General features: G+C 43.5%; 2 protein-coding genes across 2 annotated transcripts; both read left to right on the top strand.

Annotated features, from left to right (window-relative positions):
- The first annotated feature begins 515 nt into the window (after positions 1 to 515).
- Positions 516 to 8,136, top strand: LOC106607573 (serine/threonine-protein kinase Nek2). The gene is made up of 9 exons (XM_014204643.2): positions 516 to 904; positions 2,229 to 2,446; positions 4,262 to 4,502; positions 5,042 to 5,124; positions 5,216 to 5,342; positions 5,564 to 5,795; positions 6,179 to 6,233; positions 6,449 to 6,525; positions 6,836 to 8,136. The coding sequence occupies exons 1-9, from the start codon at positions 809 to 811 to the stop codon at positions 7,045 to 7,047; spliced, it is 1,341 nt and encodes a 446-aa protein (XP_014060118.1). The 5' UTR covers positions 516 to 808; the 3' UTR covers positions 7,048 to 8,136.
- A 4,385-nt stretch (positions 8,137 to 12,521) lies between these two features.
- Positions 12,522 to 17,840, top strand: LOC106607574 (zinc transporter 1-like). Its single transcript, XM_014204645.2, is given in 3 exon segments — positions 12,522 to 13,450; positions 16,073 to 16,114; positions 16,117 to 17,840. Coding segments are annotated over 3 exon segments (1,524 nt in total). The 5' UTR covers positions 12,522 to 12,861; the 3' UTR covers positions 17,010 to 17,840.
- The last annotated feature ends 6,503 nt before the right edge of the window (positions 17,841 to 24,343 follow it).

The raw sequence follows: 24,343 nt of genomic DNA, 5'->3' as shown, positions 1-24,343 counted from the left end.
TGCGGTCCAGTCAATGTAGATAGGGGGGTGCACCCTCTGCTGTTTCCTGAAGTTCACGATCATCTCCTTTGTTTTGTTGACGTTGAGTGAGAGGTTGTTCTATTCGTTTCTGTTCTACTCTATTATGTTCTGTATTGTTCTATTCTAACTTGCATAGATGGACAAGGTGTACTTTTATAGAATAGTTATCAATGTGTGGCACCATTCGGCCATTACTTGTTGTTATTTGCATGGAGGTGGTCTCCTTGGGGGAGGATAAAAGTAGTTTGCTTTTACTGCCACCTTGTGGTGAGATTATAACACACAGAGTAGTGTAATCATAAAGGAAGATCTTAGATTTATACATTGGGTTCTGTGGTGGGTTTTTTTATTACATGAGTACATTTTAATTTTTGACATGCATATCAATTTAAAAGATTCCTCCTCTTTAAACACCCGCGCCAGATCTTGCGGGTTTCAGATACTTAGCAACCTGCAGGTTGTATCTTAATTACAGCCAATCAGAATATTCTAAATGTAGTAGGCGGACCAACCACATTGAAGAATTCAGGCACCAATTTTAAACCGTCATCAACACAAATCACTGTGACTTATAAATAAGTGATCGAAGATATATTGCCAGCAATTACATTTGCTAACATTATTTAAGGAAAGAAAACGTACAAAATATTTTCCATTGCGAGAGTAAAGTTGTAGCTTTCCTTCGCTGAACACCTGCAACTAGCTACAGTCAGTACTTTAGCTAAGTACAGTAACGTTACAGTAGCTACCTTCGATGTAAACTTTGCATTTAGCTAGCTTCGCCAAAATGCCATCTCGTGTTGACGATTATGAGGTGTTGTATACCATAGGATCAGGGTCTTATGGCAAATGTCAGAAAATACGGAGGAAATCTGATGGGAAGGTAAGTGTTTTGCTTTTTACAGCGTGCACTGTACTGTACCTAGGTAGCTAACGTTAGAAGCTAGCACATGTAACTTAGCTACCTGTCTACAGTAACGTTAGCGAATGTGATCGACCAAATATATGGTTCGACTTAGTGTAGCTAACGTTTATGCTTACTAGCTAACTTTAGCTAGCTAGTTAACGTTAGTTAACATGGCCACTAGCTTAATAAACTCAACTCCATTGAGTTCACTAAGTAAGTCACCAGGCCAGGCACGTTTGCCTCTGGGCTCTTGAGACAAAAAGGGGTTCCAAAATTGACAGAAATCCTGTCCAAAAATGACCTCATTAAACAGAAAGGGGCACACCAGACATCCTGATATCTATGAACAAAACTAAATCATAAGTTATGTTGTTTACCTAAAACGGAGGATTTGGTGTCATATAGCTAACGTTACAACATTCGCAGAGTACGACCCTGCCTCACACAGGAAGCAGCGCAGGTCCAAATCCAGGCACTTGTCATCTCCCCGTCTGGATTACTGCAACTCGCTGTTGGCTGGGCTCCCTGCCTGTGCCATTAAACCCCTACAACTCATCCAGAACGCCGCAGCCCGTCTGGTGTTCAACCTTCCCAAGTTCTCTCACGTCACCCCGCTCCTCCGCTCTCTCCACTGGCTTCCAGTTGAAGCTCGCATCCGCTACAAGACCATGGTGATTGCCTACGGAGCTGTGAAGGGAACGGCACCTCCATACCTTCAGGCTCTGATCAGGCCCTACACCCAAACAAGGGCACTGCGTTCATCCACCTCTGGCCTGCTGGCCCCCCTACCTCTGAGGAAGCACAGTTCCCGCTCAGCCCAGTCAAAACTGTTCGCTGCTCTGGCACCCCAATGGTGGAACAAGCTCCCTCACGATGCCAGGACAGCGGAGTCAATCACCACCTTCCAGAGACACCTGAAACCCCACCTCTTTAAGGAATACCTAGGATAGGATAAAGTAATCCTTCTAACCCCCCCTTAAAAGATTTAGATGCACTATTGTAAAGTGGTTGTTCCACTGGATATCATAAGGTGAATGCACCAATTTGTAAGTCGCTCTGGATAAGAGCGTCTGCTAAATGACTTAAATGTAAATGTAATGTAAATGTTATGTATGTGAACCATACAGCATTTGGTGTAAAACAAGTAGCTGGTTAGTACCTAGCCTTCAATGTATATGTTTATTTGCCATCTTTAAAGTATGTTCCCAACGTCATGCATTTCCTGTGAAACCTTAGAAATTAAATAGCATTTGGCCAATCAATAAATGCTTAGTTTTGTGGCGTTTGGGTTTCATCATAGATTCTAGTTTGGAAGGAGCTGGACTATGGCACAATGGCTGAGAGCGAGAAGCAAATGCTGGTGTCCGAGGTCAACCTCCTCCGTGAACTGACGCATCCAAACATTGTGAGATATTATGACCGCATCATAGACCGGACCAACACCACACTGTACATCGTTATGGAGCACTGCAAAGGCGGCGACCTCTCCAGCCTCATCACCAGATGCATCAAAGAAAGGTGTGTGTTTTGTGCTGTCGTGTTTACTTTGGTTTCCTTGTCCATCCATGTATACAGTGCATTCGTAAAGTATTCAGACCCCTTCCCTTTTTCCATATTTTGTTACATTACAGCCTTATTCTAAAATGTATTAAATTCTATTTTTTTACTCATCAATCTACACAGAATACCCCATAATGACAAATCGAAAACAGGTTTTTAGAATTTTTGGCAAATGTAGTAAAACTAAACAAATGCTTTACATAAGTATTCAGACCCTTTGCTATGAGACTTGAAATTGAGCTCAGATGCATCCTGTTTCCATTGATCATCCTTGAGATGTTTCCACAGCTTGATTAGAGTCCACCTGTGGTAAATTCAATTGATTGGACATGATTTGGAAAGGCACGCACCTGTCTATATAAGGTCCCACTGTTGACAATGCATGTCAGAGCAAAAACCAAGCTATGAGGTCAAAGGAATTGTCGGTAGAGCTCCGAGACAGGATTGTGTCGAGGCACAGATCTGCAGCATTGAAGGTCCCCAAGAACACAGTGGCCTCCATCATTCTTAAATGACTTCCTAGAGCTGGCCACCCGGCTAAACTGAGCAATCAGGGGAGAAGGGCCTTGGTCAGGGAGGTGACCAAGAACTCGATGGTCACTCTGATGGAGCTCCAGAGTTTCTCTGTGGAGATGGGAGAACCTTCCAGAAGGACAACCATCTCTGCAGCACGCCACCAATCAGGCCTTTATGATAGTGGCCAGACAAAAGCCACTCCTCAGTAAAAGGCACAGGACGGCATGCTTGGAGTTTGCCAAAAGGAATCTAAAGAACTCTCAGACCATGAGAAACAAGATTTTCTGGTCTGATGAAACCAAGATTGAACTCTTTGGCCTGAATGCCAAGTGTCAAGTCTGGTGGAAACCTGGCACCATCCCTATGGTGAAGCATGGTGGTAGCAGCATCATGCTGTGGGGATGTCTTTCAGGGACTGGGAGACTTGTCAGGATCAAGGGAAAGATAAACGGAGCAAAGTACAGAGTGCTTCTTGATGAAAACCTGCTCCAGAACGCTCAGGACCTCAGACTGGGGCGAAGGTTCACCTTCCAACAGGACAACAATCCTAAGCACACAGCAAGACAACACAGGAGAGTTTCTGAATGTCCTTGAGTGGCCCAGCCAGAGCCTGGACTTGAACCAGATCAAACATCTCTGGAGAGACCTGAAAATAGCTGTGCAGTGATGCTCCCCATCCAACCTGACAGAGCTTGAGAGGATCTGCAGAGAAGAATGGGAGAAACTCCCCTAATACAGGTGTGCCAAGCTTGTAGCGTCATACCCAAGAAGACTCAAGGCTGTAATCGCTGCCAAAGATGCTTCAACAAAGTACTGAGTAAAGGGTCTGAATACTTATATAAATGGGATATTTCAGATGTTTTATAAATTTGCAAATCTCATTATTTTATTTTATTTGTATATTTTTTTTTACTGTTTTTTTTTTTGCTTTGGCATTGTGTGTAGCTTGATGAGGGGGAAAAAACGACGTAAGCAATTTTCGAATAAGGCTGTAATGTAACAAAATGTGGAAAAGGTCAAGGGGTCTGAACACTTTCCGAATGCACTGTACATATCTCCAATGGCCATCCCTCTCTGACACCTAGGTAGCGAACGGCGACTACCCACCCTTTGTGGGTGTTGAACACTGACCTCCCAGCCTGTAGGCAAACTCTGAGGGTTGGCACAACTAAAAAAATATATACAAATTGCATTTGGCATGTTCAAGGTAACCGTGTTGGTTGGTAACTCTGTGTATGTTGTGTTCCTGCTGGCCAGGCGTTACTTGGAGGAGGAGTTCATCATGCGAGTCATGGTACAGCTCACTCTTGCACTGAAGGAGTGCCATCGCCGGAGCGATGGTGGGGCCACAGTGCTGCACAGAGATCTCAAGCCCGCCAATATCTTCCTGGATGTTAAGCAGAATGTGAAGCTCGGTGACTTTGGTCTCGCCAGAATCCTGAACCATGACACCAGTTTCGCTAAGACTTTCGTCGGAACCCCTTACTACATGTCGCCTGTGAGTCAATAGCAAAAGCAAAGGCCATCATACAATTGGGAATCCTATGATTATGGTTTTAAAAGTAAAACATTTTTTTTCAACCAAATACTCTGGTTTGCTTTCTTTTTTGAACACATATTTATTGGATTTTAGTAAATTATAAAGTAGTTTGACAACTGTTTTAAAGCATTTAAATTATATCAAACTCAATCGTTTATCTTTTCCGGTGATGAAGACATGGTGTCTCATGGTTTGGTGGGGAATGCAAAATGGGTCGACTTTGAACACCTATTTCCTGAATGTTTTGGTATTCAGGTCCAAAATGTCACTTTCTGACCACTTCTTCCATGGACAAACATGTATGGAAAGTTATGTTTAAATCAAAAGGGATGCTGTCAAAAAGTGATGCAATTCATATGGATTTGCCCATTTTCAAACAGGACAAATCAACATAATTTGTACAGAAAAATAAAAAAATACAACAGCCCCTCCCTCCCACCCCATACTTAAGTTTTCTAATCAATCTGTCCATGTGTGGACAATTCCATATTTTACAGGAACAAATGAATCGCATGTCCTACAACGAGAAATCGGATATCTGGTCCCTGGGATGCTTGTTGTATGAACTCTGTGCCTTATCGTAAGCTACCTTACCGGTCATCTATATTCTTACTAAATATCCCTCAGTCAATGCCTTAGACTAGAGTCTGACGCATGTTTCTTCCATCAAGGCCTCCTTTCACAGCTTATAACCAAAAAGAGCTGGCAGAGAAGATCCAAGAGGGGAAGTTCAGGAGGATCCCCTACCGGTACTCAGAGGAGCTGAACGCACTCCTGTCCAGAATGCTCCATTTAAAGGTTTGGAATATGTTTCACGGCACAGAAAATCTCCATCTGAAGTTTAAGTCATCTTGTGAGCAACTCCTCACTGCAGCATACCTGTTGGAGATTATTATTGGTCTCCATCTCCAAGCACATTACCATGCTCAAAATACAATTTCAATGTCAAGAGATTTTAATCCTTCCTGCCCACCATTCTACTCTTTGTTGATTTGACTGTTGTTGTGCCTCGTTACCAGGACTACCTGAGGCCCTCGGTGGAGTCCATTCTCCAGAGCAGCCTGTTGGTGGACGTGGTCACCGATGAGCAGAGGAGGATGCAGGCGCGCAACTGGAGGAGGTCGGCTGATCCAGAGAACCCAAAGCCAGCCGGGTCTTCAACCTCCCCGACCGCTGCGGAGCTGAGGCTCAAGGAGCAATTGCTGCGGGAGAGGGAGAAGGCCCTAAAGGAGCGCGAGGAGAGGCTGGAACGTGAGTGTTTACCCTTATCAGGATTAAGCTTAATTTTGTTCTTAATTGAAATTTCAATTCACTTAAGTTGACTGAATTGATTCAACCCCAACCCTGGTCCCTATAATGTCAGAGTCACAGATGATACCCCTCTGGTGTTGAAACACGGATGTTTTTTTGAATCAGTGTTGCTTGGTGTGGACTACTGAAACATCTATAATGATTGTTGTTTGTAGTCAGTGTGTCACTGGCTATGCTACTGAGTGTTTATAGACTGAATTGTTTGTAATCTGTGGAAATTTTATGCTGTAACTCTTGTGAATTAGGCTTACATTGTAAATAAGAATTTGTTCTTAACCGACCTGCCTAGTTAAATAAAATAAAAAAATATATTCCTCCTACAGAGCGGGAGCAGGAGCTTTGTGTTCGCGATAGACTATCGAATGAGAAGCTTGCCAGGTAAACCAAAGCTCCCTTGGATCACTTCACTTGAAATGCAGCAAACTGCTGTTTTTAATGTCACATTAGACTAAATGCTAAGGCTTTAATCCTCCAAGATGTGTTAATGCTACTTTCCTTCACGCTTTGGTGTCATAATCGCATTCCTTGCTATAAAACTGCAAGAGGGTTGGCTATACTCTATTTTGACTCCCAACAATTTATTTTAATTTCAGAGCGGAGAGTTTGTTGAAGAGCTGCAACCTGGTAAAACAGCAGAAGACCCTGCCACCACTCTATTCCAATGACATAGGTATGGGAGTCCAGCGAAAAACCAGGAAAAGGGAAGATACGTGATTTGCTTCTTTATTGAAGTTGAACAATATGATATAGTGTAGCCATGTTTTCAGATCAAATAAAAGGGGAGGGAACACATTTAGGTCACTTTAAGATACCTGTGTTTTTCTCTGGGCAAATTACAAACTTGAGAATTATTTTGGTAACCTGACTAATCACTGAGGCATCATCCTACATATTACGGGAGGGTATTTTATCTGCAAATGATGTCGCGTTCAATAAAACCTTTTCAACATGTGTAACTTTTTGCCATCTTGGCCCCTTAGATGTGGGAGAGGAGAATGTCCCCCCTGAAAAGAAGGTCAGTTTTGCCGGAGACAGCAAAGAGAACCAAAGGCCTGATCAGAAGCAGAGTGAGAAGAGCCAGGAGCTAGGGCTGAAGAGGAGGCTGCAGGCAGCCAACCTGCGGGCCCAGGTCCTGGAGGAGGTGGAGAGGAACTACCAGCTCAAGAGCAGGCAGATCTTAGGCATCCGCTAGCACCAGGAGAGCCTGCTGTTTAGGGCCTGATTTATCAGTGTCATGTGAATGGATGTCTGAGGTATGTCCCAGAAGCTACTGGTCTCTGCTCAGTCTTTCTGACTAATAGACAGTTTTAGAGCTACTGAAAGCTAGTGGTCATACCTTTTAGGGAAAATATGTAGCTTTCATTTATTTGTATCATAGTGAGTGATTTGTACTGTGATGAAATTGCGAAATATTGGATACCAAATAAATGTTTTTTAGTGGTGTGTTTGTTTTTTCCACCTCGACATTTCGAATGTGTTGATGTTAGACTGAATTGCACTGAAGTTATGATGCTTTGTACATACTGTGGCATTAAAAATATATTTGAAGGGCTGTGTTGGTACAGTATCCAGAGATGTATAAATGGGTGTACACTCCCACATACACTGCTGGAAATATGTAAATGTTTTGCAAATATGAGTTTAGGAATTGGGAAGGGTTGGCAAACGTTGAGGCCATTGTTTTCTGTTAAAAAAGACACTGGTGACCCAACAAATGCCTGTTTAGGTGGAATTGTTATCTGATTGACATTTGTCTGTTGTGCTTTGTTGTTCCTTTGCCCTTGGCTTGTCTCCTATTATTCATCTCAAATGGGCATGATGGTTAGGCCTACATGAGGGTCAGCTCTTGCTACACTTTTCTAAATGTTTCATTTTATGTTCTCAGCAGTTTGCAAATAAATGTGACCATGTAAATTATTTGGGAATATAACATGTAGGAAGGAGTGAGTGTCCTCTTGTGGAGGAAGCTATGTAATCAGAGATTGATTATTGTTGAAGAATGTACATTCTCTTTATTTCGAAATTAAAGATTTACGTTAAATGCATTGATCTCATTCTCACCTAGTAAGGTTTATCTGTTGATTGAGTACGGTTACATGCACACAATAATGCCATTATTGTGGATAGTCAAATTAATATAATAGTTCGATTAAAACGTTTACATGCTTTGCAAGAATAACGATTTCCCTAATCCTGTTTACATGGACACATCTGAAATCAGGGTACCAGACAGCACTCTGTTTAATGCACAATGTCGATCAAAATAAACGTTCTAACACAGCGATCATGTTATTTTTGGAAGCATATATGATTCTGAGTTCGGACATATAAAATGTGTATGTGAAAACTACTTAGACGAATACATTCAGTTCCGAACTCATTTCACTCCCACTAAAGTGGAAGGCTCGCTCGGCTCTCTAGCACATGCGGAGATCGAATGCACAGCTGGAACGCCAATTAAGGTGTTTACGTGTCCTAATAATTTCCTCTAGTTATCAACTAGTAGATACAGTGCGGGTAGGCTACCTACATTATGAGATTAATATGGATAAGAGCGATATTATTTGAATTTGTTAAACTGCAGCCAAGCATCGGTCTTCATGTCACCAGAATAAGACAGTCGATATTTATTGGAAAGGAGCGTCAAGCTCATTACTTTGCACATTCACCACCCTGTGAAGTTCAGAATGTATTTCCTCTAGCCAAATACAGGGCTTCCAAAACTCGGTCATGGGGCCCACTCTGGATGCACATTTTGTTTTTCGCCCTAGCACTACACAGGTGATTCAAACAAAGCTTTGATTATTTTTGATCCACTGTGAAGTGCTAGAGCAAAAACCAAAACGTGCATCATGTCGAACGAACAAATTGTCGACATTTATAAAATTGTTCCAGCGTTTCATGTTTTCATCAGCCCGGTTGTGACTTTTTTTCATGAATCAGGTGGCGCAGCAAAGCACTGAATCTCAGTGCTAGAGGCGTAACCACAGACCCAGGTTCGATCCCGGCCTGTATCACAACCGGCCGTGATCGGGAGTCCCATAGGGCCGCGCACAACTGGCACAGCGTCGTCTGTGTTAGGTGAGGGTTTGGCCGGGGTAGGCCATCATTGTAAAATAAAAATGTGTTCTTAATTGTCTTTCCTAGATAAATAAAGGTTAAATAAAAATGAATCAGCATGAATGAAAATGTGCATATTTTCTTTATGGGGATTTTAGAATATTCTATAGCTAGGTTTCCAATTGGATGGAAACCTAGCTATAGATATACACTATATACAAAGGTAAGGTATGTGGGCACCCCTTCAAATTAGTGGATTTGGCTATTACATTTACATTTTAGTCATTTAGCAGACGCTCTTATCCAGAGCAACTTACAGTAGTGAATGCATACATTTCATTTTGTACTGGTCCCCCGTGGGAATCAAACCCACAACCCTGGCATTGCAAACACCATGCTCTACCAACTGAGCCACACGGGACCACCTGGAGTGACAGGTGTATAAAAGCACACAGCCATGCAATCGAGCACACAGCCATGCAATCTCCATAGACAAACAATTGCAGTAGAATGGCTGTGCTGAAGAGCTCAGTGACTTTCAACGTGGTGCTGTCATAGGATGCCAACTTTCCAACAAGTCAGTTATTAAAATGTCTTGCCCTGCCCTGCTAGAGCTTCCCCGGTCAACTGTAAGTGCTGTTATTGTAAAGTGGAAACGTCTAGGAGCAACAATCGCTCAGCCGCGAAGTGATAGGCCACACACAAGCTCACAGAACGGGACCGCGGAAATGCGTTATCTGGAGTGATGAATCATGCTTCACCATCTGGCAATCCGAAGGACGAATCTTTGTTTGGCGGATGCCAGGAGAACGCTACCTGCCCGATCGCTACCTGCCAACTGTAAAGTTTGGTAGAGGAAGAATAATGGTCTGGGGCAGTTTTTCATGGTTCGGGCTAGGCCCCTTAGTTCCAGTGAAGGGAAATCTTAATGCTACAGCATAAAATTACATACAAGAAGATTCTGTGCATCCAACTTTGTGGCAACAGTTTGGGGAAGGCCCTTTCCTGTTTCAGCATGACAATGCCCTGTGCACAAAGCGAGGTCTGTACAGAAATGGTTTGTCGAAGTCAGTGTGGAAGAACTTGACTGGCCTGCACAGAGCCCTGACCTCAACCCCATCGAACACCTTTGGGATGAATTGGAACACCAACTGCGAGCCAGACCTTATCGCTTTAAGCAAGTCCCCGCAGCAATGTTCCATCTAGTGGATAGCTTTCCCAGAAGAGTGGACGCTGTTATAGCAGCAAAGGGGGGACCAATTCCATATTAATGCCCATGATTTTGGAACGAGATGTTCAACGAGCAGGTGTCCACATACTTTTGGTAATCTAGTGTACTCTAGATGTAAAGGGCTGTAGTAGTCAGCGTCTCCCACAAGAGGTAATCATTTCTCCTCATCCTTTCATGTTGGAATGGTTGAACTATCGTTCAAAAGTGTCTGGAGAAATCTGCAGGTGAAGACGTTCCTCCAAAATGAATCCTGTATGGACCGCTGTTTGGGTTATTGCTTGTCAAAAAAGATACACGGCAAATAACAAAATTATATTATAGAATGTTGTGTGTGCTGAATTTGCACGTTGTGTTTACAATACCACGTTGGTAATAAGGCTTTATTTGTTCGACCGAATGGGAAAACATTCATTGATCATTTGAAATAAGAACAGGATCAAAAATGTTAGCAAATATATTTGATACAGATGTTATTAGAAACTCTAGCTAGGTACCCTCCTAGCTAGCACCAATGCAACCAGCCTGAAAACAATGACCAGTAGAAACTGCAGTCATTTTCAATATTCTTAGTATTGATTTAGGAATCCTTGTAAGTATTAGCTAGGTAGCCACTTGTTGTCCTCCTATTGAAATCGAACTTTAGTTCATGAACTAGCACGCCAGCTACTTAACCCTGTTGCCCAAAGCTAACGTTACAAGCAGCCAGCTGGCTTCATCTGGCTAGTGAGGCTTGACCGGACCGTGTTATGAAGCTAGCCACAATAACGACTAGCCACAATAGTGGAATTTGCGGTTCGACTTCAAAATAAAACTCCCTCTTTGAAAGTGACGCAAATGGTTACAATTGGTGGAATCATGCCATATTTAGGCTAGATAAAGTTAATCAAGGTTGGCGTGTTGGAATGTGGAGAAATGACATGGGGTATAAGTCTACTTTGTTAGACTCACAAAACACAACTATCAAGAGTTTACGCAAATATTAGCGTCGTAACTCTTATTGCAGGACTTTGGCTGTGGGAAATCACCTTCCCAGTCAGCCTTTTGTGCATATTGACATTCATATTGCACTGTACAGCCTTATCTACGGATTTGGGATCAATTAAATGGGTTATCAGTCTGCTTAGTACCCAAGTGCTTTTTTCCAAAGTCCTCCTCAGAGTTATCAGACTCCAAAACATCCATGTTGTATTGTTTTTCCTCTGAAAGTGTTCAATACACATAGTAGGTTGACTGATACAATACATGTGGCTCATTTCACAGTGGTTTCATATTCTGTGGGTGTCACTGAGTAGACTGATACCCAATGTCATTGATCCACAATCCATAGGGAAGGCTGTACAGTGAAATAAGTATGCTAAACGAGGTTGGAATGTTGTTATATAAATATATCAAATGCAATTATAAAGTCTAATGCATCCACAGTGTGATTTCAACAGATTTCTCTCAATGTAACTAATTGTCTTTTGTTGAATTTATATGACACATTCCAACCTCGTTTAGCATGATCTATTCTATTATGGCATCAAATTTACTGAGGCTTTTATTTTGAAGGCAAACCGCAAATGCAACTATTGTCGCTAATCCTTATTGTGTCTAGCTTCACATAGGTGGGTCCGACCATCATTAATCAGCCCGATAGTTTGGGGGAGTGTGTCTGTGTTGAAGTGCAGCAGCAGCAGCAGGTGCGGGAGACACAACTTTACCAGCATCATAGCATCATGAAATGCGAGTGATGGTGTAATAACTACGTAAAACAATAATTATGTGTTCAATTATTATGTGACGTCTAGTCATATATAGGTCCTGATTGGTCAACAAGCTAATTTGGTACGTCAAATAGCGTTATTTTATGTGTATCTTTTTTGACACGCAATGACCCAAATGGCGGTCCATAATCCTGTGACTGTGTGATGGCTAGGATGCGTTCTAAATTGTTCAATCTACTTAAGTATTGCTAGGAAATTTTCCCTCGCAAATATTTTTTTTTTTAAAACAGATGGAGAAATAACATGTCAATTTTCATTTAGATCTTTTCAGAGCAGGTGTAGGCTTCTTTTCGGTTTGTAATTGTGCTTAACAAGTAGTCTAAGTAAACTAATGTCTATTGGGTGGAAACAATTTTGTTAGCGAACAAAAATAAGACAACGGGCATTGTGGAGATGCTATACACCATCCTTAAAAACAAGGAGTCACAAAATGTTAGATGATAGATGATTCCAAAAGACGACCTCGAAATATTTGCTTTACGCCTCGGTGCCTATATAGCAACGCTCGGCTCCGCCCATGTAAAATTATTGGAAAAATTGACCAACCAAATTCTACTTTATCCATAATAACCAATAGAAAAATACCAGGGCGTTCCTCATTCGTTGTGGAAACTTTACCGGCTCGGGTGCAAAGTTTCAGCCGTCTGCAAATCAAAGTCTACGCTAACGTTTCTGAACTATACCACCGTCTTCTAATTTTCCCAGTTGGCCGCTTTTGAGGAACCAACATCGTTTTTTGTTGTTGCTGTATCTGGAATTGCAGTCGGTTGTAAAATCGTACAATAATGACGAATTTGTAGCGAGTATATACATATTTACAATACCTGATGGAATCCCATCATATGCTTCCAGTCTCGATTGGCACGCTACAGATAGCTACAGGCATATTGTAAGCTAACTAGCTAGCTAACTCAGTTATCTAGCTAAACAAGTGACCAGCGGAGAAAAAATGGCTTGTGAGCCTAATCGTGTGCGGCTACTATGCATGCTTTCATTGACATTTGTTTTTTTTATTGTGGAGGTAGTCGTCAGTCGGATCACGGCATCTTTGGCAATGCTGTCGGACTCCTTTCATATGCTATCGGATGTCATAGCGCTGGTTGTGGCTTTGGTGGCGGTGCGCTTCGCTGAGAAAACGCAATCGACAAATAAAAACACGTTCGGATGGATCCGGGCGGAGGTGATGGGAGCTCTCGTAAACGCAGTGTTCCTCACAGCTCTCTGTTTCACCATTATCTTGGAGGCCGTCGAGCGATTCACCAACCCACATGAAATCGAGAAACCCCATGTAGTAATCGGTGTGGGGGCTGCCGGGCTCCTGGTCAACCTCCTCGGGCTGTGCTTGTTCCACGGACACGCAGGTGGTGGACACGGGCACTCTCACGGAGGAGGCCATTCTCATGGAAATAAGAAAAACAAGAGGGGTAAAATATGCAAGTCAGAAAGACCGAATGGATCATCAGGAGAGGAGTCCAACAACCTGGTGGGAAACCATAACAGCCCGCCTAACGGCGTGGACACCGAGAGACGTAGACATGGTAAGTTGTGTAATTAATTATTCGTCTTTTACAGTAAGTAGCTATACTGTCAACATAATGTGTGGATGTAGCTACTGTACTTGTCTAGCTACAATCTTTTCACTCAGAATTTGACCCTTTGGCGCCCGGTGATACTGATATATTTTTCACCTCGGGTTCATTGTTCTACTATGAATCCTATCAAGACAACTCATCATTATAATATCAGATATGAAACAACCGCACTAGCCTGTCTCAGGTTTTATGTTTCATCGATTGAAATAAGATGTTATATTATTGGGGAGTGGGGGCAAACAGAGCACACACCCGCATAATCTCACACTGACAGGGATTTTATTCAAAGCACTGAAATTTGAAGGCCTACTCAGTATGGAGTGGTCTTTAATCCAAAGCCATCTCTGTGGTGTTCTCGTTAACCCTTTCATATGTTTGCCTTTGAGGAGAGACATTCAACACAGCCAGTCTCACATGGTCTTGGCTGGGTTTCTTCTGTATTGTAGATGGATCAATATCCACTACCGTCTCAAAGGTGTAACTGGGCTAATGTGGGTCTCCTGACTTGGGCATCATCAGTATATCTATCATATGTTGCCATTTACCAGACAGACCAGTGGCTCACAAAGAGTAATGGTTGGGCAGAGGCACAATGACAGCTGTAGTTTTTAACAGAAACAGTGATAAGGCTATTTTCATTGTAATATTGGTAGGCGTCAGTGACTGGTATCAGCAGTGACTTGATACAGAACAATGTGGGCCATGACTATGCCTATTCTGCACACACCATTTTGAAATGCCTTTTGCAGAGGCCATGAGAGTGCACGACAGACCCTTTTAATTGAATCTATTATCTCAAGGAACTGCCACCATTCTTTTTGCCACTTCAGGAAAACAATTATTCCCATTTCTGGAGAAATATTAACAGGTTCTGCCTCTATGCTTGTCTGTAAAATACACAATGCTTCATAAAACTGTGCCCCCTTTGCATGCTCACCAAGGGTCAGCCTGCAGATGTTTTACATGGTGGCAGACGTGTCATGACTTGTTACAAAACCAAAATTGTGAGAGTCCCAGCCATCCAGATTTTATCTCTCAAATTACATTGAGTATTTGAAGAGAACAGTCCAGGCTTTGAAATCGTGACCTTATCAGAAGACATGTAATCTGTATTGTCACTACTCGTGCTTCTACATCCATAACAGGAAGTTGTCTTCCTTCACAAAACCCACATATTATAAGTGGTTTATATACTACCAAAAAAAGTGGTTAATATAAATCCCAGTCAGAGGCCTTCAGTGATTCTTGTCACCAATTGTTTTATCATATTAACAAGGATATCATGGTGTAAACATGGCAATCCACCAGATTCAGATAATGACCATGATCTCCTTGCTGATACTAGGGTCTGTGAGCTGAGAGCTGCCCTCTGCCTCCTGTTGGGACAGAAAATAGTTAAACCAGGAGACTGTAAGTTTCCCCTCTACAATGGGCCTGTCAGGCTCTGCCAGTTTCAGTAAATGGATCCCATTTCTCCCTCCTCCATATGCACTGATTGCTGCGACCTGGCCATACATCATCTCGAGCAGTGACATGGCCGAAATCCCCCGATTCAGCCACACCATTAGGCCCTGATGAATTACCCCTACGTCACGGAGTGCCAGGACAGAGGCTATTAGCCTAGCGCTGGTTCTGGTGCCATTGGCCATTATGTAGCCGTATGAGTCGTAGCGTAGTGCTAGGCAATCAAGCTGTCTGCAGACATTAATTGAATTTCCTCAAGGTGTTAAGCAAGGGAGTCTGTTGTGGTCAGTTAATTTACTGGCTTCCACCACCATGCCGGTTGTAGTTCATTTCCAGAATGGGAACTGGGAAGGTGATGTACTACGGCCTACATTCTTCTCTACGTTGAAGTAAATGGTTTTAATGAATGTCTTAGCTTCTTATCAAGGTGTTGCCTCGGGCAGCCGTAACTTACGGCACATCGACCATGTCCTCCAAAACCTCTGATGCAGTCATCAATCATTATGGTTTGTTTGGGTCAGTAGTTGGATGAGGCAGCTAATAAACCGCAGCTGGATGTCATTCAAAATTAAGATTTCCAGTCATTCCTCGTCTTTGTAATTATCAGCATTTTCTTTTCTCCATCCCATTGATGCAAGAGTCTCTGCCATTCTTCCTATCATCCTCTCAAATATGTTTTCTCTGTTCAAATACTAGAAATGCATCCGTTGTACCTTCCTTGAAGTAATCTCGGATCTGAATTGGTTCTCATTGAGGATGGTGGTCACCTTGCTTTCACCTATCCAATCACTTATAGATCAATGCTGGTAGCCTAGTGGTTAGAGCGTTGGGCCAGTAACCGAAAGGTTGCTAGATCGAATCCCCAAGCTGACAAGGTAAAAATCGGTCATTTTGCCCCTGAACAAGGCAGTTAACTCATTGTTCCCCGGTAGGCCATCATTGTAAATAAGAATTTGTTCTTAATTTTTTTCATTTAACTAGGAAAGTCAGTTATCTCAAAGTAACTAGGAAGGATGCATTTCTAACAGGGCTGTGCTTTTGCACAACCGCCCCCACCCCCCCCCTTGACTTCTTTAACCCCTTGTCCCTGTCTTTTTCCTTCAGAGATTGTTCGCAACGACGGCGAGGTGCATATGAACGGCAGCGCGCCTACGAGGACATTGACCACAGCCACGACGAGGCTTCACTCAACATGCGCGGCGTCTTCCTGCACGTGCTGGGCGACGCCCTGGGCTCGGTCATCGTGGTGGTCAACGCTCTCATCTTCACCTTTGTGTGGCGGCCGTGCCCGCCTGGCGAGACCTGCTTCAACCCATGCCACTCGACAGACCACCCGCACGTTAACCACACCCTGGTGGACCTGTCCATGGACGGTAACAGTTCTAGCTTTCAGCGGACCATGGTGGGGCCATGCTGGGTGCTTTACCTTGACCCCACACTGTGCATCATCATGGTGGGTATCCTGCTCTACACCACCTACCCACTGCTCAAGGAGTCTGCGCTGATCCTCCTGCAGACAGTGCCCAAACAGATCGACATGCACCGCCTCAATGAGCGGCTGCTCTCGCTGGACGGCGTGCTGGCCATTCATGAGCTGCACATCTGGCAGCTGGCGGGCTCGCGCATCATTGCCACGGCGCACATCAAGTGCCACGACCCCACGTCCTACATGGACGTGGCCAAGCGCATCAAGGACTTCTTTCACGACGAGGGCATCCACGCCACCACCATCCAGCCCGAGTTTGTCACGGTCAATTCCGAGTCAAGCGCCTCCCTCTGTGAGCTCTCCTGCCGGACGCAGTGTGCCCCCAAGTTGTGCTGTGGCGCTGCAGACAAGCAGGGTGTTGCCGGCACTGGTCCGGCAGGCGAGGGGAAGGTGCTGGCGGCCTCTGCAATGGAGGTGATCAGCGAGACCCCAGAGGGAGCAGCTGGAGCCGGAGCTTCAGTTCTGGAGCAGGCGGCTGCTGCAGTCGTCCAGGTGGTCCCCCGGACCCCGGAGCCCGAGGTCATTATCACCCGAGAGGTGGAATCTTCTCTGTGAGACAGACCGGACACAGTCGGAGGAATGATAGAATCACTACTAAGTGGATGGAAGTTTTTAAAAAGTGCGGGCCAAAGTCGACAGTGGGTTGTCGTGTGTACAGCGCTCTCTGATTCTGGAAACACTGGTAGGAAAATGGCTCCACTACCGCGGTCTTGTTCGAAGACACCCTTTGTCCCAGCCCTTAACCCTCCCACTGCCTACCCACTGCCAACCCCTCGCCACCTCCTCACCTCTGACCCCCTCAACTGACGGGGACGCGGCCTAGTCTGGCCTGCTGCATGTGTATCCTTCCCCACATTAGCGCCGTGTTGTGATGCGTCACTGTCGTCCCATCCCTCCACGGTGTCTCTGTGCCAAAGCTTCTCAATGCAGGACAGAAGGGAGACTCCCCTCAAGTACCATGAGCTAACACGACACCTGCTAGGCCAAGCACACCTGTCTACTCCGCAGGTCTTTTTGTTGATCTATGGACTTTTTATGCATAATTGTTTTTATTTTTTGGGGATAGGCTTTGAACATCAATTTTCTTAGCCTTGGCCCCACAATGGAAAAAAGTTATTACAATTTTATTTTATTTAAGTTATTAGTAATGATGTATAATTTTCTCTGTAGATGCATTTATAATACACTGCTCAAAAAAATAAAGGGAACACTAAAATAACACATCCTAGATCTGAATGAATGAAATAATCTTATTAAATACTTTTATCTTTACATAGTTGAATGTGCTGACAACAAAATCACACAAAAATAATCAATGGAAATCCAATTTATCAATCCATGGAGGTCTGGATTTGGAGTCACACTCAAAATTAAAGTGGAAAACCACACTACAGGCTGATCCAACTTTGATGTAATGTCCTTAAAACAAGTCAAAATGAGGCTCAGTAGTGTGTGTGGCCTCCACGTGCCTGTATGACCTCCCTACAACGCCTGGGCATGCTCCTGATGAGGTGGCGGATGGTCTCCTGAGGGATCTCCTCCCAGACCTGGACTAAAGCATCCGCCAACTCCTGGACCGTCTGTGGTGCAACGTGGCGTTGGTGGATGGAGCGAGACATGATGTCCCAGATGTGCTCAATTGGATTCAGGTCTGGGGAACGGGCGGGCCAATCCACAGCATCAATGCCTTCCTCTTGCAGGAACTGCTGACACACTCCAGCCACATGAGGTCTAGCATTGTCTTGCATTAGGAGGAACCCAGGGCCAACCGCACCAGCATATGGTCTCACAAGGGGTCTGAGGATCTCATCTCGGTACCTAATGGCAGTCAGGCTACCTCTGGCGAGCACATGGAGGGCTGTGCGGCCCCCCAAAGAAATGCCACCCCACACCATGACTGACCCAACGCCAAACCGGTCATGCTGGAGGATGTTGCAGGCAGCAGAACGTTCTCCACAGCGTCTCCAGACTCTGTCACGTCTGTCACATGTGCTCAGTGTGAACCTGCTTTCATCTGTGAAGAGCACAGGGCGCCAGTGGCGAATTTGCCAATCTTGGTGTTGTCTGGCAAATGCCAAACATCCTGCACGGTGTTGGGCTGTAAGCACAACCCCCACCTGTGGACGTCGGGCCCTCATACCACCCTCATGGAGTCTGTTTCTGACCGTTTGAGCAGACACATGCACATTTGTGGCCTGCTGGAGGTCATTTTGCAGGGCTCTGGCAGTGCTCCTCCTGCTCCTCCTTGCACAAAGGCGGAGATAGCGGTCCTGCTGCTGGGTTGTTGCCCTCCTACGGCCTCCTCCACGTCTCCTGGTAGCGCCTCCATGTTCTGGACACTACGCTGACAGACACAGCAAACCTTCTTGCCACAGCTCGCATTGATGTGCCATCCTGCACTACCTGAGCCACTTGTGTGGGTTGTAGACTCCGTCTCATGCTACCACTAGAGTGAAAGCACCGCCAGCATTCAAAAGTGACCAAAACATCAGCCAGGAAGCATAGGAACTGAGAAGTGGTCTGTGGTCTCCACCTGCAGAACCACTCCTTTATTGGGGGTGTCTTGCTTATTGCCTATAATTTCCACCTGTTGTCTATTCCATTTGCACAACAGCATGTGAAATTTGGACAGTTTGAAAAGTGGACAGTTTGATTTCACAGAAGTGTGATTGACTTGGAGTTACATTGTGTTGTTTAAGTGTTCCCTTTATTGTTTTGAGCAGTATATTTAGTTTGGATGATAGTTTTAATTTGTGAAATTTTTCTGAATATTTGATGAACCATCTATGCTGTAGACTTGTTTTTGAAACTATGTTTTTAAAAAAAAAATGAATTCTTCTCAGACTTTTTTTCTGGCCTTGAATCTGTTTCAATGGCAGTTGTTAGTTGAAGGCAGATGCTGTGTAAAAACCTCACCACGCCTATAATTCAAATTGCTTTGAAATAGCACTGAGTACTGTTCGCTAAGTACTGTAGGTTATCTTGTATCAGCAAACTTCAGCAACCGTTTTATTCAAAAACAACAAAATCGGATGCCTTGCAAGCCTGGGGGTCTATCACTGAAGAAAATGTGCACTACAAAATGTCAAACAATATTCTGTTTTAAATCTCTGCTGGAGAGCCATCGGATGGGTTGTTGAAATTCATACTAATATTCCTCATGAATGTGTTGGGGAAGGGACCTAGTCAAAATCCATCCTGAATGTTTTTACAGTGTCCAGAGTGCTTCTGCTGCAACTTTGCATGACCAAACTGAAGTGTGTTCTTTCAGCCACAGAGCTTCAAAACGAGCCAACACTGCTACAAAACAGTAGCCCACTTCCTTGTTTTCTCAGATAGCGAGAATAACTTTATAGATTAAATGAAATGTCACTGAATCTATTCCTTTCTTTCTAGTGAATGGATTTGTGAGGCTTTATGTGCCGATGTAGAGTTATCTTAGTGGCCTTTTTAAATGGGAAATCTGATGGAAGGAAATTCCCTCATTCATTATTATCAACACAAAGATATCATTTATATGTTGATTCAAGGATGCATTTCAGATTTCCACTCAAAGTAAATGTGTATGCAATATAGAATAATTGTATTGGGAAATGTATTTTGACACGTTCCTTTGTTTTGGAAATGTCTGGTTACTTTTATTGTGTCTTTTGAGACTCAAGCTCTCTGTGCAAATTGAGGTATGTGTCATTCGTTTTTTCGGATTTTAAATATGACATGTCTGCCGATGTGTTTTTGATATATTACAGTACCTGTCGAAATGTGCCATTGTGAACATTTTAAAATGGCTGTTTGGTACAGTTGTTAAACTGTTGTTTTGCGTAATTTTTAAAAATGGGTTTTTAGATGTGGTTTCTTTGGACATTAGGTCTACCCTTAATCTCACTCCCAGAAACCTCTGCCCAAATGTGAGTCAAACTTGGCATTCGTTAGCCAATACAGAAAGATTTGGAGAAACTCCCGGCGCATAGGCATCGCTTAATCCACCAACCAATCATCTCCCACAATACCTTCTCAGTATACTAGCACGCCACAATCTTCTGAGTCGCTAAAATAATGACAAGTAAGATCACTCCCATAGAATTCTATGGTCGATCCCACAAAGGCCCACTTTGAATTGTTTATGGAAATGTGTCTTCTGCATTTAACCCAGCCCTTCTGAATCATAGAGGTGCGGGGGCTGCCTTAATCGACATCCACTTCATTGGGGCCAGCCTTACTGTTTATGTATCAGACGTGCGTGCACAATAGCCTGGGGAAGAGGTTAGTTCTACCCTTAAAGAGCGACTCCCCCTAAAAAGCAACTTCTCCTATGTGGCATCATTGAGTCGGAAACATTTATTGTAGTGTCAATTTGTTTTGTTATTCAATATCCCTATGGGGCTAGTTAGGGACAATCAGTAAATGACAATGTACACGGGCTATCCAATGTCAAACCAACTTTGTCACGGTCGCACTTCAGCCGGCTGAAGCTAATTGGCAAGTTTGTCTAGCACTAGCCTAGGCGACTTCAAGACACAATTCCTGGTTAGACTTTGAAGTTATCTGGAAGTGTGAGTGACTAACTGTGTACTGTTATGTCAGAGTGAATTAAGAAATGCTTGTCACGTGCACACACACACAAGACACCCACATTCCCCTCCCCCCAATACAACTCTCGTTTGGCTTTAGTCATGGCCGCTACATTTTCTTAATGACCAAGGCACAAAAACTAGGCCAAATCAGGAAGTTGAGCCCCCATTTAGTACATTCAAACTCATTGAACATCTGCGTTGATAATAATCCATCAGACTTGTCTAGAAGGTAATGTCAACATGAGATATTTCACAATGATTATGAATAGTTGAATAGCACCACTGGATGGCCATAATGCTTGAAATGCCATCTACATTCATAGTGACTCTACACTACATTTGAAAATGAATCTACTTTTGAAAGTTAATCTACAGTGGGAACAAACTTCATTGGTTCAGAGTTGACCGAGCGGTAGTTAGCAGCCAGACAGGGCAGTAAGCCATTAGCCCTTGGCCTAGCGCTGTAGCCCGGTGCAAAGTCCTCAGCCAGAGGGCCTTACGCACAGTAGTAGGCCCCTTGGGGAGCATTCCACTCAGCCACACTGCTCTAGTAGTCTACACGGCATTCCAGCGTCTTGCCCCGCTCTCCTCTCTCTTTCTTCCCTTGTTACCTAGCCTGTTTAAACCAGACTGAACGCTGCCCTCACCATTGTTTCACTTCACTTACGTTTGGGTGCCAGGCTACAGCTCATAGTTGTAAAGAAAATCATAGTGATTTTCTAAGGGTGCAGAGAGGTGGGGGGTTGGCATGTCCCTATTGTCTGTTTATGAAAAGTGTTTTGTTTCTGTTGCACCTTTACAATGGGGTATTGTATGCATTGAAATATAATCTCTAGAAAGGACAAGGCCGCTCAGACGGTAATTTGGAACATTGACTTGAATGGAGATACCGGTTCTATAGATTCTCTTTCTATGATTGTATGTTAACTTTGGCCATCCGTATAGGTGAAAGCTTACCTAGCATTAATGCTGCTGACTTGCTGGTTTAATCTGTTCAGACCCCTTTCGGAGGATGGTTCCCTGATCTCCTTTTGAATAGCTATAGTTACCTATTGACTAGGCTAGCTATTAGTTTAGCTTTTGTTGCATATATTGACGATGTAGCCTGTGCTGGCGAGGATTAATCCTTTTTAGCTTCAGCTTGACCTTTTCTAACCCCTGTGAACTTCGGTCCACTTGCTCTAGCCTTTTTTAGAGAGTATTCAATTCAGCCCTGGATGACGCCTCCTGTGTTCCCCCAAACCCCCTTTTCCACCAACCCTCACCACACCCACCCCTCACCCAACCGAGCTGTAATCCAGTGAACAAAGCCAGTGAGACAGATGGTCTACTCTGGTCATCCATGGACACAATGACCAGTCCTCCCATCCTCACCCCATAGACCGCCATGTGGAGCAACCCAGTGCTGCAGTGAGGCCTTGTGAAGCAGAGCCCAGTGGTGGAAAAAGTACCCAAGTCATACTTGAGTAAAAGTAAAGATACCTTAATAGAAAATGACTCAAGTAAAAGTGAAAGTCATTGGTTTTAAATATACTTAAGAATCAAAAATAAATGTAATTGCTAAAATACACTTAAGTATCAAAATTAAAAGTATAAATCACTTCAAATTCCGTACATTAAGCAAATCAGACGCCCGGATTTTCATGTTCTTTTAATTTACACATAGCCGGTGGCACGCTCCAACACTCAGACATACTTTACAGATGAAGCATTTGTGTTTAGTGAGTCTGCCAGATCAGAGACAGTAGGGGTGACCAGGGATGTTCTCTTGATAAGTGTGTGAAATTGGACCATTTTCCTGTCAAAATGTAATGAGTACTTTTGGGTGTCAAAAGTACATTTATTTTCTTTAGGAATGTGGTGAAGTAAAAGTTCTCAAATATAAATAGTAAAGTACAGATACCCACAAAAACTACTTAAGTAGTACTTTTAAAGTATTTTTAACAAAACAAAATAAGAAGGGAACTGAAACTTCCGTTTTTGAAGTCATTGAAAGTTGGTTCTGAATCAGAAGGTTTAAGAAATAATAGTGTACAAAATATTGAAGACACCTGCTCTTTCCATGACATAGACTGACCAGGTGAATCCAGGTGAAAGCTATGATCTCTAGTTGATGTCACTTGTTAAATCTACTTCAATCAGTGTAGATGAAGGGGAGGAGACCGGTTAAATAAGGATTTTTAAGCCTTGAGACAATTGAGATATGGACTCTTTGTGTGTCATTGTGGGTGAATGGGCAAGACAAAATATTTAAATGCCTTTGAACGGGGTATTGTAGTTGGTGCTAGGTGCACTGGGTTGGGCCAATGCCACGCTGCTGGGGTTTTCACGCTCAAAAGTTTTTAGTGTTATCAAGAATGTTCCACCACCCAAAGGACATCCAGCCAAGACACAAATGTGTGAAGCATCGGAGTCCACATAGACCAACATTCCTGTAGAACACTTTCGACACCTTGTAGAGTCCATGCCCCAATGAATTGAGGTTGTTCCTATAAATAGATTAAATCTAACTATTTAATGACTTTCTCCATTTGTAATAATAATGTCCACAGTGTGAACCCTTGGTGTATGACACTGCGTCTGGGTGAGGGATCGGGTGAGATTGTCTGCAGCAAGTCGGAGTGATGGTTGTCAGTTTTGAAAGTGGGATGCTTGGGAATGACGATGTACCAATGAATGTCCTAGAATGTCAGTGATATTGTCCAGCTCGTAAGAATAATCTGGGTTGGGAATGATCTAGGCTGGGAGGATGTAGAGTGAAAGATGGGTAGAGATAAAAGCCTAGTGGGAAACTCGATTTCATTTAGGCGGGTCAACACCAAAGGATTATAAAGAAAAAATAACTGCCCCATTAAACGGGATTATACCACAATGCAACCTGGTCTCAGAGCATTTCGTATTATTCTGTATGTAAATACGAGACACTCCATTTAGTATGATCTGTTACGTTTTGTATGGTATGTATTAATTTGTGGATGTCCATCACCCATTTCGTATGATATGTTATGATTTACAATTCGTATTATATGTTACGAATTTGAAAAATGTATGACATTTTTGATAGGTGGTTAATGTTGGCTAGCTGGCTAACGTTGGCTAGCTGGCTAACGTTGGCTAGCTGGCTAACGTTGGCTAGCTGGCTAACGTTGGCTAGCTGGCTAACGTTGGCTAGCTGGCTAACGTTGGCTAGGTTAGCGGTTAGGGTTAAGTTTAGGAGTTAGGTTAAAGGGTTATGCTTAGGGGAAGGGTTTGGTTAGGGCAAGTGTTAGCTAACATGCTAAGTAGTTGCTAAAGTGTCCGTGATGAAATTCAAAC

This window comes from Salmo salar, chromosome ssa06 (assembly GCF_905237065.1).
Source record: "Salmo salar chromosome ssa06, Ssal_v3.1, whole genome shotgun sequence".
In the NCBI taxonomy this organism is placed as follows: Eukaryota; Metazoa; Chordata; class Actinopteri; order Salmoniformes; family Salmonidae; genus Salmo; species Salmo salar.
Note: the sequence above shows the minus strand (reverse complement) of the source record. Positions and strands in the feature narration are given on the sequence as shown.

Excerpts from the sequence above, each read along its gene's own strand:
- LOC106607573 (XM_014204643.2), top strand. The coding sequence starts at position 809 with ATGCCATCTCGTGTTGACGATTATGAGGTGTTGTATACCATAGGATCA. Across the intron at positions 4,503-5,041 it reads CCCCTTACTACATGTCGCCT|GAACAAATGAATCGCATGTC; the intron begins GTGAGTCAATAG and ends CATATTTTACAG. Across the intron at positions 6,234-6,448 it reads TCGAATGAGAAGCTTGCCAG|AGCGGAGAGTTTGTTGAAGA; the intron begins GTAAACCAAAGC and ends TTTTAATTTCAG.